General features: G+C 41.7%; 1 protein-coding gene across 1 annotated transcript in view; it reads right to left on the bottom strand.

The window, feature by feature from the left end:
• LOC147605886 (MADS-box transcription factor 23-like) overlaps positions 1–18,775 on the bottom strand; it is a 100,851-nt gene extending 82,076 nt beyond the window's left edge. Inside the window, exons 1-2 of the mRNA XM_086792606.1 lie at positions 18,576–18,775; positions 18,131–18,321 (exon numbers count right to left, since the gene is read on the bottom strand). Of these exons, the coding sequence (XP_086648732.1) occupies positions 18,131–18,312 (182 nt within the window). The 5' untranslated portion in view covers positions 18,313–18,321; positions 18,576–18,775. The remainder of the gene's footprint in view (positions 1–18,130; positions 18,322–18,575) is intronic.
• Between the last annotated feature and the right edge of the window lie 1,710 nt (positions 18,776–20,485).

The following is a 20,485-nucleotide window of genomic DNA, read 5'->3' as shown; positions in this document are numbered from 1 at the left end:
ACTAATCCCTGAGGTTAAAATATAGTTGGAAAGATAGGAAAATAGATGATTCGACTTGGGAGTAGGTTGAGATTGTTCAGCGTAGTTCTCCTTCTTTTTATTGCAAGAGTGTAATGTTTTGAGAGAGGGGAAGTATGTTATATGCACATTATGTGTGCATATACTAGGAGGCTAACCCACATTAGGCTTGTGAGCATGGGAGCATGGGAACAAGCTCTAGTGGAGCATGGGTTAGGACTAACCTTAAGGGGTAAGGTTAGGGTCAGGCATCCAAGGGTCACACATGGAAAATAGAGACTCAAGAGTCACTTGAGGGCCCTCCTATATAATAGGGGTATGGGGCACACTCAAGGGGGCTTGAGGCATACCCCTATATAATAGGGGTATGGGGCACACTCAAGGGGGCTTGAGGCTTAGGCTATGGTCTCTTGATATTATCTTGAGGCTAGGTTATGTTATGTTCTCTTATGTAGAGGATCATAACTACTCACTTACCATTTCACAGTATAGCTACATGCTAATGGATTAGAGTTATACCTCTTGATGGTATGGGACATTAAGGTAAAGGTATGATGTACTTCATTATAACTCATGTGTACATCCCTTGGGCGGCTCGCAGGTGGTCAGATGGATGAGTTTATGCCTGTTTTATGCATGTTTATGCATAACAATTACCTAGAGAGATCTTAGGATTTTAACACTTCACTTAAAATATTATGGACTAGAAATGAGTGTAAGATGATAAGTATGACTTGTGATAGCTTTATTTTGAAATGAATGATTGATATGCATGTGTATGATAAGACTCGACATGAGATTTTGAGATTCGGGCCAGCCGTCCTTAGACAAGGAACGCCAGATAGAGAATGAGATTTATGCCCTCTCATAGCCATGTGGTAGAACAACCCAGACAGGAAGAGATTCAAGAAGAAGCATACGCGGGATAGCCACGTTGTCCAATGTGGAGGTTGGGTGGATGGGTATCGAAGAAAGCCCTCGATTAGCTAGATTTTGTTATAGAATGTGCACCCGGAAGAAGGGAAAGTGAAAACATAGGAGAGAATGTGTGTGTGTGTGTGTGTGTGTGTGTGTGTGTGTGTGTGAGAGAGAGAGAGAGAGAGAGAGAGATGGCGAGGAAACATAGGTGAGAACCTTCTCTCAAAATCATCATCCAAGAATACATGTCTCGAGCAAGAGATTATAGAATGTGCACGGAAGAAGGGAAAGTGAAAACATAGGAGAGAATGTGTGTGTGTGTGTGTGTGTGTGTGTGTGTGTGTGTGTGAGAGAGAGAGAGAGAGAGAGAGAGAGAGAGAGAGAGAGATGGAGAGGAAACATAGGTGAGAACCTTCTCTCAAAATCATCATCCAAGAATACATGTCTCGAGCAAGAGAGGAGAAGACCTCGTATGTGAGGGACTACAACAAACAATGCTAAGCAAGCAGTGAAGAATGAGGGAGGCAAACCCACTATATATATGCCCACATGAAGGCAACTGACTAGGGAAAAGGTCCTCCACGACTAGGAAAAAACACCCCTGACTCCATAAAATAAGAAATAATATGGGAAAACATATGTGAGGGGTGACCAGCCCCTCTAGCTAACATGGTCACCCCTAGAGGCTACAATAGGACACTAAACAGGAAGCCAGCAAACAAGGAGGAGATGATGTCTAACACCCCCTCTCAGCACCGCATGATGCTGAGTGAACTCCAAGAAGCCAGAGTTGACGTCCTTAATCAAAGATGAAAGACTATAGAAACAGGTACCAAGAAAGCTCCACAAGCAATCTCCTCATCAACTCAACTACAAAAGCAACACATCAAGCTACTAGGTACACCGCAGTCCTTAAAGAAAACAACCATGTAGGCTACGACATGCTGCTCCAAATAATAGTTCTAAAACCAAGTGTAAGAACAGTCCCCAAAGTCGAATGTCGTGTATGCACCTTGGAGAAGGTATGAAAAACCTAATAACCAACCAAGATCGGATCCTATATATAATCAATCTTGGGAGAAGTAAACTGCTCCTCATTGGAACCCTAAAAAGAAATAGTCAATCTGCTCCAATTCTATACCAAGAGTAGCCAAAGGCTATACAAAAGCATCCTCTGAAGAAAAGAACGGCATCGCAAGATATAAAGACTCTATAGAACAGATGGGGTCCATCTGCTCAAACTCCATACCATGAGTTACTCAATGCTGTACATAAGAAAACCCCACTAAGGTGGGAATCTCTAGATGAAAAGACTCCACATCCCCCTCTGAAAAAAGATGTCTTCAGATTGGTACAAGACCAACCTGATTTTGATCCAAATCTAAGAAACGGTAGAAGTACCACTGTGCCCCAAGCACGATTAGAAACAAATCCAAAACATCCCACTGGGTCCAAGAAAACATCCTCCAAAACAACAAACCTACAGAACTGCCAGGGGGAGGCCCCTTTGAAAAAAGATGTTGTCGAACTAGTACAAGCCCAACCTGATTCTGATCCAAATCCAAGAAACTCTCAAAGTACCACTGTGTCCCAAGCACGGTTAGCAACCATAGATCCAAAACATCCCATTGGGTCCAAAAAAACATCCTCCAAAACAAGAAACCTATAGAACTGGCAGGGGGAGGGGCATCCTTAGAAGCAGCACAAAGAGAGGCAGAGGTAGACTCCTCAAATGAGGAAGGGAAGCAAGAATATAAACTGTACTAGTAACAAAGTCCTTAAGAACATCACTAAGAGTAGAAGATTGTTCCATAAGTAGAATCAGATCCCAAGAATCAGCAACAAATAATGTGAGAGGATCACACCTCACAAGCAAAACACCCAGCTTGTTCTCTACAACACTCCAAAGAGCATAGACTCACGATCTCTGAAATGATCACTGCTCTCTTCCAAAATCTGTAAACTCCTGTTCACAGAAGAAAGTCTCCACGGAAACAAAATAGCTCCCAAAACTAATCCTCAAGTGAAGTAGCTAGAAATGGGTCCCCTCTCAGTGTAGAAAACTCCTTTGGGAAGAAAAACGCAGCCAAAACACTGTTGTCTAGCAAAAAACAGCACTTCACCACAACAGAAGGGAAGGAACATGAAGAACTCGGGTAAATGTGTAGGCCAGGAATGAAACATAGGTATAGATGCTCCAAAATCAACAAAACGCTGGACTGAAATAAAAAATTTAGTATCCTCCTCAAGTAGCAATTTACCTCCAAAGCCACAATCCAAACAAGTGATCTGAGTCCACTGGAGAAGAAAACACAGCCAAACAAGGGCCACAAACTTGAAAATTCAGGCCAATTAGTATCCACACCTCCTATAAGAAAAAATGCTGAAGAGAAGTTACCTTCGGGTCCAACAAATGAAGCCCAGATGAAGGGACATCTACCGCAAGATCAGTTCAGAAAAATGCAGCAACCATGGCTACAAATCTGAAAATGCAGAGGTATTCCAGGCAGTAGAAAGGCATGAATCTGGAAACGCATAAGAAATAGGTACACCCAAGTCTCAAATTAGCAAGTCGACAGAAAACCTGTAGGAGAAAAAACACACCATGTAGGCTCTGTTGTCTTGCACAGAATAGGCGGCCAACACTATAGGGGGTAGATGTTGCTGAATACTGGACTTGCTGCAAAATTGCTGTAGATAACCACCTATAGAAAAATGCAGCACTCTAGGTGCAGCTCCCTAAAAACAAAGTACAAAACAGGTGAGGGGGGAGTCTTAGGAGGCCAAACCGGCTATAGATGACCATGGGCTGCAATGGATAAGCGCCTAAAAGAGGCAAGTGACCAGCAGCAACCTACAGGAGGGAGAGGAGGGAGCATCCAACATTGTTCTTCAACAGCGCTCTAATACCATGATAGAATGTGCAACGGAAGAAGGAAAAGTGGAAACACAGGAGAGAGTGAGAGAGAGAGATGAAGAGAAAACATAGGTGAGAACCTGCTCTCAATATCATCATCCAAGAATACATGTCCTGAGCAAAAGGGGAGAAGACCTCGTATGTGAGGGACTGCAGCAAACAATGCTAAGCAAGTAGTGAAGAATGAGGGAGGCAAGCCAGCTATATATATGTCCATATGAAGGCAGCCGACTAGGGAAAAGGTCCTCCACGACTAGAGAAAAATGACCAAGACTCCATAAAATGGGGAATAATATGGGAAAATATATATGAGGGGTGACCAGTCCCTCTAGCTAACATGGTCAGCCCTAGAGGCTAAAATAGGACACCAAACAGGAAGCCTGTAAGAAGGAGATGATGTCTAACATTTTGGTCATTATGACTAATGCATGTTGTTGAGCATGGTGATGATGATAGAATCTTTGAGATAGACACATACATGGTGATTGATTGAGATGATATGCTTTAATTGATAGAGATTTATATTATATGAATGTTTGTTTGAGATTCTATGATTCTTTTCTTATGTGATAAGAATCTTGGATATGGCATGCATGATTATTTTGATATTTGAGAGGATTGTTTTCATTGTATAAATAGCACGATTAAGTGAGATTCAATGTTTGCTAAGATTAAGTTGTATGATTAAGGTATGACTAGATTTGGGACCGTCACACTCTACACACAATCGATGTGAAGAAGCTTCACCCACCTTAGTCTACAGCAAACCCTAACCAACACCATTTGTAAAGGAGAGAAGAGAATCATGCTTGTAAAAGAAGAAGCATGGACATTGAAGAACCAACACTATTTGTAAAGGAGAGAAGAGAATCATGCTTGTAAAAGAAGAAGCATGGACATTGAAGAACCAACACTATTTGTAAAGGAGAGAAGAGAATCATGCTTGTAAAAGAAGAAGCATGGACATTGAAGATAACAGATGACTATACTTGGTGGAGTTTGATATCACATCAATAAACATAATTGAGTCATGTAATATTGTCTCTATCATTACTCTCTCTCCACCACCCTCTCTTTTCTCTCTCTACAAAAGAGTCGACATGAAGAAGCTTCACCCACGTTAGTCTACAGCAAACCCTAACCAACACTATTTGTGAAAGAGAGAAGAGAATCACGCTTGTAAAAGAAGAAGCGTGGACATTGAAGATAATAGAGGACTTTGTTTTTTCATCAGTAGCTTTTGAAAAGCTTTTGCTTTTTTCTTCTAAGTGTATACCCGGCCTTACCTGAGCCAAGCCAACATTCGCACGGTCATTTTATTCTTTAAAAATTCACATAAAAGATTTATTTTTTTCACAAAAGAAAAAAGGCTAAAGCCTTGCTTGCTTTTTAGAAACATAGAAATCCTCCCATGAGGGGATTTTTTTTTTTCCAAGAAGTATAAGGTCTCACCAATGACCTTTTCCTTGGAGTGTGGTCACAAAAGATTGGTGCTCTTACGTGCAGGCTTCTCAAAGTTGCTTTTTGTGGTAATACCTTCTTGACTCTTCCACAAACATAAATTGATGTATTCACACCGATCCTTAAACATGTCACCATGGAATTCAAGTAAATGACATATTAGAAAGAATGCTAAATATGTTGTCATTTACATCCAGTCTAACATGGATAAGGCTAGTACTTCAAAAAAGTATGAAGCATTATTTGCCAAATTACAAAAGGTGTTCCTACTAGATGACTTATCTCCCCACCTATGCGTAGAATGTTCGAAGGATCATCACATTTTACAAGCTAGGAAGCCCCATGCAAGTTTTTCTACCACCTTAGTTACTCTATCTAGGTAAAATTGAACTCCAAACTAGAGAAGTTGATATAGCCATATCTAGCCTCTTGGGATGTCTTGGTTTTGTTATCATAGATGACATTGATTGTGCTCTTGGCATTGTGTAAAAAGATGGCCATTAAATTGAGCTCGACAAAAAGAAATTACTCCGTTTATTATTACAATGAACTCCTAATAAAAATTTAAACCTGAAGACATTGTTTATATAGGTGTAAATTCACGGTTTGTATTGCCAACAAGCACTTAAGTGGCTTCAAATCACAATTGAGTGACCACTAGGCTTATAGTATTAGTTTTTCATAGTGGTTTGTGTGACGATTAACAATAATATGAAAAAGTCTAACCGAGTTATAGATGATGTTAGAAGAATAGGAGTTACTTCTTTGATTTTATGATTTACTCCACTTGACTTAAACTTGAGAGGGTTATTCTTCATGGTGTACAAAAACAGTACATATATAGTCTTAGCAGAAAAGAAGTTACTACTTTTAATTTTATAATTTACTCCATCTTAATTGACCTTGAGAGGCTTCTTAGTCATGATATGCAAAAGAACTACATTATGGGCACACAAGCTTGAGACTAACCATGTCATTTTATAGTGCATGATGAGCGGATCTTATACAAAGATCACCTTTTATAGTGCATGATGAGCGGATCTTATACAAAGATCACCTTTTATAGTGCATGATGGTTGGATCTTACACAAATATCACCTTTGTGTAGTTAAGTCTCACAGGAATGCACTTCTCCACATGACATTGGAGAAACTTGAGCAATATTAGCCAGCAATGTACAAGGATGTCTTGACATATGTTGCCCATTGTTTGATTTGCCAAGAGATTAAGGTACCCCATGGCAATAAAGAAGGGATGCTTTTCAAGACATTGTTTTGGATTATGTTATGACCCTCCTTACTAGTGTAGGCAATAGGAATATGACTTGCTTGACTATCATGAGTAGCACTATTTTCCATGACTTTGCTATAGTATTATAGCCGACAAGGGCACTTCACCTATAGAGGGATGATCAAACAAAGATACATAATCAATAATCTTTTCATATTAGATTCTCACATCCTCGAGAGTTATATCTGAGTGACCATAAGGTAGTGGGGATAATTTTTATCATTAGTATAAACAAGAAAGAATCTTTTTCTTCATCCACTAAGGTAAGTGGGGTTAATTTTTTTCAGTAGTATAAACAATTTTGAATGACTCCTTTTCTTATTATCCATTGTAAGCCACTTGACAAGGTTGGTTTTTAGGATATCTTTTCACTCATTGACGGGGAGGACCATTTCTAAGGTTCTCGAAGCCAACAACATGAGTGAGTCCTTGAATGACTCCTTTTCTTGGTTCTTTCCCAATTATAAAGAAAATCAATGATGTCACTACGCAGTTTCGACTACCAGTGAGTTAATAGACAATGCACCTCGTGTAGTTAGCTGCTGAAGCATTATATAGGACTAGTAGATGAAGACATCCTCGATTTGCTTAAGTTTTACTAATATGGGTGCCAAATTTTCAAAACACATTAATTAATTAGTTGCGCAAGAGGAACCTTAGGGGGTGGTATTATAAGGTTTATTTTTCTTGTGCAAGAGCAACCTTAGGGGGGTGAAGGTGGTGAGGATTTCTTTGAAAGGCTCTAGATTCTCGAAAGTTTGGATGGAGGCTATAAAAGCTTGCCTCTCTTTCATCTTTCTCTCTCCAGACACGAGCAGGTGGTGGAGGAGCCGTAGAGGAGGAGGAGGCTCGTCTTTCTCTCTCCGAAAGGAGGACATGAGGAGGATGTACAGAGAGAGAGAGAGGAGCAAGCACCTCTCTCTGCAACACTCTATAAAAAGGCTCGTCTTTCTCTCTCCGAAAGGAGGACATGAGGAGGATGTACAGAGAGAGAGAGAGGAGCAAGCACCTCTCTCTGCAACACTCTCTCTCTGCAACACTCTATAAAAAGGCTTTTTCCTGACTGGCTCAATCTGCCTCGCTAGTAGTTTGGAGATGGCGAATCAGAAATGTTCATTTTTATTTTAAAAAAAGGTGCATCCAGAGAGAGACGATCTCTGTAGTTTGAATTAAGACAAAGATGATGTCTGCAGTTTGAAGAGAGAGAGAGAGAGAGAGAGAGAGACGACGTCTGTGATTTGGACGATCACACTGTAAATATTTTTTAAAATTATCTTGAATCGATGGAGACAGAGAGCATTCGCCAACGTTTGTGGCTGATTTGGACGATCACGCTAAAAATATTCTTTAAATTACTTTGAATCAATGAGAGAGAGAGCGGGCACTAATTAATGATAAAATTCACTAGACCAAATATTAATCATAATAAGTGGAAGAATTGGTCTCGCACCATTTCAAACATGGCATTGGTCACAAGAAGTATCACTTCATGACCAAGTTCAAGGATTAAAGAACCATCAAGCAGAGGGTTACAAAAGCCCGCATTGAACCACCGGACCTATCAACTCTTCTCTAGGGTTACAAAAGCGAACCGGAGATTCGTAACCGAAATAGATTGTACCTATCAACTCTTCTCTCGGACATACACTCACTTCCCCCGAGCCTGAGGTCCATAGTGTGCCCTAGTGTCCCATACCACCAGACTGGCTGCCCACGTGGACCTAGTCTAGCCCAATGATAAAAAGGTAAAAAAGGGCCATGTGTGGCGACCACGGATTGAGGGCAGGCTGTGGGCGAGGTGGACAGGTGCAGGCTGCCACGTAGGCATTTGAGCCTGGATCTGTGCCTCCACGTCACAGGCCACAGCTCCAAACTCCTGCCGCCCATTGCTCCCTTGAACGTCCAGAACCCGCACGCATCCAATGCTGCCGCCATCACCTTGTTTACCCTCAATGCCCGCAGGTGTGCCCTAGATAGATATACCCAGGATGCAGAGAGGGGGTAGGGCATGGCATTATTTTCATTGTTTACTTCTTATTATTCATAGCAACCCACACCCAGAAAAGCCCACAGACATACTGGATCCTACCCACAGACACACTGAATACCCAACGAGTGACGGCCGAAATCCAACACCAACGAAGTCGGGTTCAACATGAAGAAAGACAGCCCAAAAAAGAGGCCAAGATGTTAGAAAAGCCCACCTAAGCAAAGCACTCGCAAGGTGCACAACCAAGCAAGCAAACGGAAAGCGGAGAAACAAAGAACAAGCCCGACAAGACGGAAAAAAATCAGGAGGTCAAGCGCAACGGCCAAAGGGGAGAAAGGCTGCAAGCACAGAAGACTGCTGTAAGTAAATAAAGCGGCATAGCAAGTAGTAGCCGGCAAGGCAGTACCCAGCGGCAAATGAACAAGCACCCGAGGCCACGAACTCAGTGAAGAAAGAAGGCCGATTAAGAAAGCAAAGACGCAACTAGCACCCAAAAAAACTGGCAACCCAATTAAAGCCGACAAAAAGCTCGAGAATGGAGGCAACCAGAAAAGAAGCCGAAGAAGAGACGACGACGTAGCGGAAGTGGGAAAGTTTTCCCATCAATACCCTCCAACACAACGCGTGACCCCACGACTGCCAACCCACGACTATCCCTCCAAGCCCACCTCAAAGACAACAATCCATCAAACACAACCTTAGGTGAACCACTGGTGGTCCGTGACCATCAACATGGACAAACAGGTTTGTCCGGTAAATCTCTAAATCCTCTTTTTATGGTTTATTTTGGCCCCATTGATTGGGTAGAGCACTCCAATCGGAGGGTAGAGTTTGTACAGGTGGGATTATTTGCAAGTAGATTATCGAGAAAGTTTAAAAGCTCAAAATTTAAAGAGTCTAAAAGTAAATCACTTTGTGTCTAAACCCAAATCACCTTGCAAGAAGATCCTTGTAAAGTTGTCGGTTTGCATTGAACCACTCTTCATGCACACATCATTTGGCTAGTAGCACTTAGATCCTTAGAACTGGACAATCCATTCGACCTTGTTGTCCATCCAACACCAATCTCTGCACCTATGCCTCTCGTCAGTAACGCCCAATGCTCTTTACCGCATGACACTGCCTGCAACAATGCTCTATGCCAATGAAAGACTGCACAGAGCGGAAGCAGAGTGGCACTAGAATGTGTTGAACAGAGAGTGCAAGAGAGAGAGAGAGAGAGATGGAGAGAACTATGCTGAATATACTGAAGCAAAACAGTCCCAAGCAAGAGACACATATAGTCTCATGAGTGAGGGAGCAAAATATGTACAAGACTGAATGAGAAAAGAGGGGCCAGCACCCACTATTTATAGTGAGGGAATACTAGCCGACTGGAGCTGATAAACAGGCCGACTGGAGCTAATGGACATGGCGGACTGGTAAATGCCAGAATGGCTGGAAAAAATTCTAGAAAAATAGTAAAAAAGGGGTGGCCATGCCACAAGCAAGGGCCATGCAAAAGGGGACCAAATGGGCACCATAAAAGAGCAGAATCTGGGGATGAAGGTGCTAACACCCCCTCTCAGCACCAGATGCTGGAACAAACTCTGAGAATCCGAAGATGAGGAGCCAAGGAAGCCTGAGAAACCGGCTTGGTGAACAAATCTGCAGCATTCTCCGTGGAAGGACAATACTCCAAATGCAAATCTCCAGCAAGAACCCATTCATGAACATAGTGATATTGAATCTCAATGTGTTTCGTACGGGCATGAAACACAGGGTTCTTGGCGATGGGGCGATGGGGCGATGCAACTCTAATTGTCACACCAAAGAAGAGTAGATCCGATAGGAGGACAGTCGAGCTCCTCCAATAATCTCCGCAACCATATCGCCTCACATGCAGCATAACAAATTGCACGGTACTCTGCCTCGGTAGAGGAAAGTGCCACAGTAGGCTGATTTTTACTGCTCCAAGAAATGGCTCCAAACCCAAGTGAAAAAACACAACCAGTGGTCGAACGCCATGTATCTGGATCTCCAGCAAGAACATCCAACAAGAGTGCGCCCTTGGCCATAAAAGATGCCAAAATCCAGGGTGCCACGCAAGTACCGAAGAACGCTGAGAGCACACCGCCAATGCTGCTGACGGGGTTTGGATGAGAAGAAACTCAATAAACTGACTGCGAAGCATATGTCCAATCAGGAGTAGGTTAACCTTACCAAACAACCGACGAGAACCTGATACTATCCCTGATCAGTCCCTGGATAAGTATCAAGTGAAGAAAGCTTCTCACCAATATCCATAGGAGAAGATACTGGTTTGCACCTAGGCATCTGAAATCTGTTGAGAATATCCTGGGTGTACTTCTGCTGAGAGAAGAAAATGCCCTTCGAGGTCTGCCAAATCTCAAAGTTAAGAAAATAATACAAGAGGCCAAGATCCGTCATCTCAAACTCTGTCTCCAAAGCATACATAACAGAACGGATCCATACAAAATAAGAATCTATAAAGATGAGGTCATCAACATAGACCACAATGATAACAATCAACCCCCTCTCAAGGAGGATATCAGAAATGATCCTGAGTGGCTAGTGGAGTGGTGCCAGAACAGTGCGAATTTTGAGCCTGCAGCACCGTTGCAGAGCCTAAATTCGTACTTTTTTGGCATAGCTTTCCCAGTCCTCCAGGAGTAATTCTGGTGCATTGGATGATAAATTTTGTAATTTTACACATGATTAAAGCTGTTTTTATCTTATAAACTATTGTTTCTCACAATTAGTGTACTCAACTTCATTATAAATGCATTAAAAATGATCCTGAGTGTGGCTAGGGGAGCAGTGCCAGAACAGTGTGAATTTTGAGCCTACAGCACCGTTGCAGTCCTCTAGGAGCAATTTTGATACATTGGATGATAAACACTGTATTTTCACACATGATTAAAGGTGTTTTTATCTTGTAAACTACTGTTTCTCATAATTAGTGTGCTCAACTTCATTATAAATGCATCATAAATGATCCTAAGTGGCTAGGGGAGAAGTGCTAGAACAGTGCGAATTCTGAGCCTACATCGCTGTTGCAGAGGTCAAATTCACACTGTTCTAGCACATCTTCCTCAATCCTCCAGAAGCATTTCGATGCCTTGGGTGACAAATTGGCACCACATGATAGACACTCCATGTTAAAAAAACATGATGACACTAAGACATTGTAAGAGAAACTTAAAATTTTAATTATCAGAAGGTTACAAATGAAAGCCAGATAGGCTTGTTATAAAGGGGGATTTAAAACAGAAGAGTTACTTCAAAAAGAAGGTTAACATCTAAGATCTCTAGATCGTGTCTCGCTCACCTCGAATGCACCGAGCTAGTTGCATGTCCTTGGTAGATATGGTAATCCTCTTTGTATGTATTGCAGGAGTTGGTGTCTTCAAAAAGCCCAACAAGGTAAGCCTCGGAGGCTTCTTGCAATGCTTCAAGGACAATGCCCTACACACGGAACTCTGTTCTATATCGTTTGGAGAATCTCCTTCACTGTGTGAGCGAAAAGGGCTCTTCTTATTAGCAACTCAACGTTCCTCTGATAAAACTTGATTTCTTGATTTATTGTGATGCTTGCAATTGAGAATGGAGAATATGGGTTTGCCAAGCTCCACTTGTAGTCAATCTTTTGTAGTATCCTAACAAGCCAAGCTCTCCTTCACCACCAAGCCAAGCTCTCCTTCACCAACAAATTGTATAAAAGATGATAAATCATGGGAAAAGGAGGGTTTGCTCTTTTAATGGAGGGCCAATTGGATAGAGATGCCCATCAACCCAAAGATCCTACATTTTTCTCCTTAGCTATCCTACGAGCTTGGAAATATTGTGCATCAGTAGGATGGGTTTTTTTAGAGCTGCCATACTCTTCAGGAATACAAATGTGTAAATCAACCTTCCGTTTTCTAGCTTCACAAGGGACTACACACACAACTTGCAAAGGCTCCATAGCTAAGCAGAGGAAGAAGCTAAAGCAGAGAGATCCTCAGAGGGGGGGGGGAAGAGAGAGAGAGAGAGAGAGAGAGAGAGAGAGAGAGAGAGAGAGAGAGAGAGAGTGAGTGAGAGAGACTGTTAAAACTTTGCTGTTGGAAGTTAAACACAAATCCATTTTTTTAAGTAGAAAATGATATTTTTGATATACAAATATACTAACATGGAGTTTCATCAATAAATTATATTTATGAGAAAATTTAAAAAATAATAATTTTTGGGGTCCCCACAGTTTCGGGATCTCATGGATGTAGTGGTTCTGACAGTTAGTTATGTTTATGGGGTTGTGGGGACCTGACAGTTAGTTATGGATGTACTAGCTCCTGACAGGCTTCTGACGTGACCCTTGAATTACAAGTTTTTTGCAGGAAAATTTTTTTTTTCATCATACATATTGGTTGGGTGGTGTTTTTTCCACCTCAAAATGTAAAAAAATAAAAAATAAAAAAATTTCACTTTTTGGGACCCACCTAAATACGAGAATGTTTTGGTGATCTGGAAGGAAGATATGGTGGAAGTTAATGAGAAAGGAGATTTCAAACTGACAAGAAAGATTCAATTTGTAGAGAGTGAAGATAAAAAATTCATACATATTGGTTGGGTGGTGTTTTTTCCACCTCAAAATGTAAAAAAGTAAAAAAAAATCACTTTTTGGGATCCACCTAAATATGAGAATGTTTTGCTGATGTGGAAGGGAGATATGGTGGGAGATAATGAGAAAGGAGATTTCAAACTGACAAGAAAGATTTAATTTGTAGAGAGTGAAGATAAAAAATTCAAAAAGTAAGAGAGAGAGTATGAGAACATTCCCTTTAAAAAGTGAAACTAGGGGGGTATGGCTGATGTGGCAAGGCAAAAAATAGGGGTCAGGGTCATCATAGCCTTTGTCTCCCTTAAGCCCAGCTTTTTAAGCTCTAATCTCTTAAAATTAGGAATTCTTAGGAGGCCCTTTTTGGGTCCAAAAAATTCCTAATGGAAAGCAACTCCCATCAAGATAAACAGGATGGGATGTCACATGCATCCTGGCTATACAAGGCTACCATGTGTACATTATTTATATATATATATATATATATATATATATATATACCTAGATGAATCCAAGAACATGCCGAAATTCACCTTTTAGGAACGTGCATGTTATATACTCATGGTAGTCAACCCACAAGACTATATAACTATCAACTCCATTATGCATAGTATGGACTAGATACTACGACATCCCCACTAACGTCATCAGTGCCCAATAGTGGGTGTAGAACTCTGTATCAAGATATGCTCTCACACACGCAATCCACACACACACACACACATAAGAACACATATTCCCACAAAGCCCTTTGTACTGAGTTTCTGTCAAACCTCTGAAGATGCAGGGCAGACTCAGCCATAATGAAGCCTAGCACTAAGGGAAGTAGCAAATAGAAAGAATTAGTATAGCAAATAAGATAGGGCAAATGCACCACTAAGATAGAAAGAATAAGCACAATATCAACTGGCCACAACTTGGACAAAAACTTCACAATGTGAAATCTACGTGTCTGCTAATTTGGCTGAGTTATATACCTAGATGAATCTAGGAGCATGCCCTAATTCACCTTTTAGAAACGTGCATGTTATATACTCATGGTAGTCAACCCACAAGACTATATAACTATCAACTCCATTATGCATAGTATGGACTAGATACTATGACGTCCCCACTAACGTTATCAGTGCCCAATAGTGGGTGTAGAGCTCTGTATCAAGATATGCTCTCACACACGCACTCCACACACACACACACACATAAGAGCATATATTCACACAAAGCCCTTCATACTGAGTTTTTGTCAAACCTCCAGAGATGCAGGGCAAACTCAGCCACCATAATGAAGCCTAGCACTTAGGGAAGTAGCAAATAGAAAGAATTAGTATGGCAAATAAGTAGTTCATAGGGCAAATGCGCCGCTAAAGATAGAAAGAATAAGCATAATATCAACTAGCCACAACTCGGATGAAAACTTCACAATGTGAAATCTGCATGTCCGCTAATATGGTTGAATTATATACCTAGATGTGAAATCTGCATGTCCGCTAATATGGTTGAATTATATACCTAGATAAATCCAAGAACATGCCCAAGTTCACCTTTTAGGAACGTGCATGTTATATACTCATGGTAGTCAACCCACAAGACTATATAACTATCAACTCCATTATGCATAGTATGGACTAGATACTACGACATCCCCACTAACGTCGTCAGTGCCCAATAGTGGATGCCCAACATTATGCACACTAAGGACATTAGAAGGGCACTATGCATATTGTAAGTCTTTGTCCAATACATATAACCAAGCATCTCATCTGGGTCATAGGGTAAAGTTAGTGTCAAGGCTTATGTTCAAGTCCTACTTATTAGGTTTCTATCAAGTATCTAGTAGCACTCAAAGTCACTCAAATAGGTCTCTGGATGTCAACATGAAGTCCTAAGGTTACTAGCAATGTTAAAGGAAGCCTAAAATGCATTTAAAGGCACCATGGACATGAGCCAACTTGACACTAAGAGACTTGGGGCAAGAAGTCCACTCATGAGAATAAAAGTCCGCGATCCCTCTTTTTATCATTCCCCCAAGTGAGGGCTCCTGATCTAGGGTAGATTTATCCGTCTCTTGTACTTGATTCTCTTGTAGCAATAAGGACCACGTATTGTGCAAATCTCCCTATCTTTTCTCTCTCTTTTTCCCGCAATCTCTTTGAATTGAGTAATTAACGCCGCATACTTTTATAGGTACTTCGGCTACCACTTATGTACAAATGTATCCACCTTCATATACATGCTTCATGTAGACCCTAGAAAGATTGAATAATAAAAAATAGTGAGAAGGAGAAGGGTGCGAATCATAATCACACTATTCTCCTAAAGCAAACAACAGCTTGCTTATCCACACCTATGTGACACCCAAATACGTTTTCCAACACACCAATGCAGTCTAGATTTGGTCTTCTTTTTGCATAATATCATTCTTCATACGGTTGTTTTGGAAGCGGCACAAAGTGTTCACTTCCATTGAGCCGTGCTACTCAACTTGTCCTCTAGCTCATCCCATATTTTGAGTTCAAAATATTTGAAAATGTGGTGCCCCTTCTAGTATTTGAAAACATGGTATCCCTTCTTGTAAGATGATGTACCCATTGTAGGAGTTGGGTGTGAATACCCATTGTAGGAGTTGGGTGTGAGTGTGCCCTTACATTAGTATTAGTTGCCACTTAAATCATCACAATAATGTGACTACCACTAACACATTGGTATCACCATGCTTTCTACGAAATATAATAACATTGACGCATCTACATTGTTCACAAAATATAATACACATGAAAACAAAACTACATTGTCAATGTGAAAACTATGTAGACCAACGAAATTGTTGGTCAAAATTGAGCTTCTTCTTCAATGGAAAAAAATTAAGACTCTCAAAGAGGTCAAGAATTCAAGAGACAAGCACTCAATGCGAGTCTAATATAATCGTTACACTACAGGGCCAATATTTGGAAGGGTGTTACTCCCTTGTACGCAAGTCTTATATAATCGTTACACTACAAGGCCAATACTTGGAGAAGAGTGGTACCACCTTGTGGTACTCGGGGGTGTGTGGGGTTAGTATTAGTGTGAGGGTATCCGAATGAAGTGTTGCACTTATAGGGGTGTGCATGTAGCTAGGTGAAATTCCCATGTGGAACTATGTAAGGAAGTGGGGGGAAAAAAAGGGGGAAAAAAAAAGAAACAAACACTCATTATAGGGTAACCGAACTGTCCCTAATGAATGCAATGTCAACGCTTAATAAGGAGAAACACAAAAGCCACAAATCGTGGTGAAAGTAACATTTTGAGCTCCACTTGCAAACAAGACGAATAACCCATATCATGCTGACAAGACGATGTAGGAAGGTTGGCGATTTCGAGCTTGTGATCTATGGCTAGAAGGTGCCTTGGATTATCCTATAAGTGGAAGCATGGGAAGTTGAAGAGCCATATATAGGCTAGAGTGGTACCTTGTCATAATCATCTCCTCCGGTCGTTGTTTTGGGAGGCAGCTCACCGAGAGATGGGAGCCCAGTGGAGGGATGTTGCAGTGCTCATTGGGGGTGTTCATGGAGCTCGATGGTGATGCGTCTCCTACGTGCGTTAGTCTTCCGCTGTGCATTTTGACATGGTATCAGAGCCAGGAAAGCGAATCGAGGGAGGGTGTTGGAAGGTTGGTAATTTTGAGCTTGTGATCCATGGCTAGAAGGTGCCTTGGATTATCCCATAAGTGGAAGCATGGGAAGTTGAAGAGCCATATATAGGCTACAGTGGCACCTTGTCACATAATCATCTCCTCCGGCCGGTGTTTTGGGAGGAAGCTCACCGGGAGATGGGAGCCCGGTGGTGGAGGGATACTACAGTGCCTGTTGGGGGTGTTCGTGGAGCTCGATGGTGATGCGTCTCCTACATGCGTTAGTCTTCCGCTACGCATTCTGACAGACGAATAACCCATATCATGTTGCTAGTAATGAAACCCTAGTTGCAAAAGCGATAGGAAGATTAAGGACTATGGAACTCCTTGCTTCCCATGTTTTGTAGCAACATTTGTTGGATGTACACTACAAGCTACTACAAGCAAGCCGTGAAGGTGAAGATTATTTTCCATGTTTTAAAGCAACATCGGTTGGATGCATAATCAAGCCATGAAAATGAAGAAGATATAAACAGAGTTAAAAACTAAATAGTCAAGCCCCAAGGCACACAACGGTTGCTTGTTACTTGAACACTACTTTTTGGTATAAGCTTAACTTCAACACTGCTTTTTGGATCTCAGGGTTTTTAAAAAAAACGTTCTTTATTGTGTTTTCCACGGCTAAGATTGGAAAAGAGTGATTGGCCTAAAAAAACATTGGATAACGTGTTCCCCCCAAAACAAAATTGATGTGTAGATTTTTGAAAGGAGAACTGGCAAAACCCAAGCATGATTGTCAAGTAAAAGAAGCAGCGATAAACCTAAATTAGGAACGAGGCCCGTATGTGGTGGAGTTGGGTCACCGGCATAGCCCGCGGCCGCATGGTGCAATACTGTGTTTAGCTGCAGCCAAAGGCCTCGAAGATGAGCAGAGATCTTTGCTCATCTTCAAGAAGCTCGCTTCTTTCAGAGACCTTGTTTGGTCTTCTTTTTAAGGACAAGAAAAATGATGGGGTCGATTCTCCGGAGGCCTCGATTGCTCTTCTCTAACGGCAACAATGGTAGTTAGGTTCTTGTTTGACCAAGACTGTGTAGAGACTGTTGTTTCGTGTGGTTCTGGGCTAAGCCCAGACTGCAGCTCCGCGTGAGTTCCACGGTAAATCATGCCGGTGGGCGTAGACTGGGTCAAGATTTCGCACATCTTACGAAGGAAGAAAATTAGCCGGAGTTGATTAGGGCCGTAGAATCGACACCCAAGTTTGCAGAGAGCCAAGGTCAATAGTCTAGAGCAGTCCCAAAAACGAATACAAGATCTTATGCACCTACCTGGGGCTAGCAAATTGGAACAGCTTCCCTTTGCCGGAGAAGATGATGACGGCGACCTCGGCATCACACAGAACGGAGAGATCATGGGCCTTCTTCATCAATCCCCCTCGACGCTTCGAGAAGGTCACCTGCCGCGTGGTTGCGTTCTCGATCTTCTTGATCTTGATCTTGCGACGCACCATCCTCGCCGGCTGGAGAAAACACGACAAAACACCCAAAGATCTTTATTTGTGAGTCGAGTGCAAAACGCAACAGAAAGCTTCAAAAAGCCGGCTCTCCGCATGGGGAGAGAGAGAGAGAGAGAGAATGAAGATGAAGACGAAGAAGAAAAACACGGCCTTCTCTCCACAGGCCGCAGGTTTTGCCTTAGATATTATACACAACAGCGAAGCACACGTTTCCTGCAAAAAACAGACACAGACGTAGCAGCGAAGCTCTTTCTTACCCCTGGTAGCAATCTTCAAAATTCGTTTCTCCACGCTATGGCGCTCAAGCACGACAGAAAGCCCTCCCAGCACAAAACAGGCCGTGCCGACCGAGAAGCCCTAAGAGTCGTACTGTAAAGATTGTACGATACTCAGTTAGGGCATGACAACAGATTTACTAATGCGGCAGGGCGACGGCGATATTTGATTGGAAGAAAAAAACCCCACCTACCCACTCATACAGCCACTCGCTTCTGGCCTTCACAAGTTTGAACTTTGAAGTGGCGACAAGACCGCACGTACATCCCGATTCCCCTCTCTCTCTCTCTCTCTAGACTTGCGTATGTCCACATATCATATCACAATAATTGATTCTGAATTGGATGAGACAAGATGACTTCCCATTTCCCCTTTACGGTGTGATATGATATATGTGACAGATTTTCTTCCAAATTAGTTATAAAATGAAAAAGACACCAACGGTAAGGTTTTTTCGAGGACTTCTTGTGACCAAAAGTAGCATGTTCCTTGGCAACTAATGAACTTTTAATCTTGGTAATTAGAGTGATAGATTAGCTAAGCTTATTAAGATGGAAGATTGTGCATGTGTGTTGGCTCCCACTCAATTCCACTTAGTATTCTCATACATGTCTCAAATAGGCGGTGTAGTTACAACTCAGGACAGATTCAATAAACCCTTCTTTTTGGTAATCTTTTCTTGGGAATAAAAGAAACTATGACTATGGTTAACTTTTGTTTATTTACAAGTTACTAGTTGGCCACATGCTTGAGTAGTCATCCACGTGTCAAGCACACACTATTAAACTCCCACTCGCTCAACACATGGGTGGTCCAATTAAGTAGGTGACACACTCATGTCAACGCCACCCTCGTTTTAACAGGTAGGTTATTGCTTCGTTGTTGTAGATGGGTGCTCTCCTTGTTGGCTACTTATGTGTGTTCCCTTATGTCTCTTATATGTCTCTATCCAGCGTGTTGCCAAAGACCCTTAGGGGTAAAGGAATTAGGCAATGATGGAGTGAGGTGGCCGATTTTGTGGTTTCCCCCAAAATAGAAGGCGACTAGCGTTTTCTCTCTCCCAGGCTACTGCGTGCACATTTTCCAGCATCGATGCTCCACGTCTCTTCGCCTTTGAGCTGAGAAGCGCCGACAAAAGGAAGCCATTAGGGGAAGGTTGAGGTCTATAGGGGCCCTTTAAGCTGCCATATTATGATTTTAATGACTTTTTGTTAAAACGTTAAGTTTCTTTGACTTTAGATACCTTCTTGTTCTTCAAACGGCTACTAGAAGTTTGAATTTCAAAGTTTCCCGCCAAAATTGAATTTGAAATCGAGTGAGCAAAACTATATCATGTGACATATCTATGGAAAGAGCTCGACGAGTAGATTCTGGATCTGTAATCTCCGACAAATTTTGAGCTCATATGTAGAAGTTATGGACGTCTGAAATTTCAAAAACTTTCCCCCCCCCACTTTTTGGAAATGAAAAGTACAAAAAGGCATCTTCTAGAGAATCTTTTGACCACCTTTAATCACCCAACATTTTTGTATACATGGCATCACATGATTGGCTCTTTTCCTTAATAACCTTTTAATCACATGGCATCTTAAAGGGCCTCTATAGACCTCAACCTTTCCCTAATGTCTGACTTTGGTTGAGTGTGGAAGGAGAACTCTTCACTCCAATGGCAAGGGACTATGGAGAAGATGACCTAAGTATAAGACTTTCATGGAGAGAGTTTAACCACTAATCCTAATTAGTGAAAATTATAAGACAAGATAATGTAATCTCAAGGGAGGTAAACCTACCTCTAATACCATGTTATAATTAAGTAGGCATGAGCAAGATGATAGAGGCTAGAGCTCAATGTGCTAGCATTAGAGTAAACTAAATAAAAGAGGGATTATTG

This window comes from Cibotium barometz, chromosome 58 (assembly GCF_041138505.1).
Source record: "Cibotium barometz isolate CiBa-2024 chromosome 58, ASM4113850v1, whole genome shotgun sequence".
Classification (NCBI taxonomy): Eukaryota; Viridiplantae; Streptophyta; class Polypodiopsida; order Cyatheales; family Cibotiaceae; genus Cibotium; species Cibotium barometz.
The sequence above is the reverse complement of the archived record's forward strand: the minus strand, read 5'-3'. Positions and strand labels throughout refer to the sequence as shown.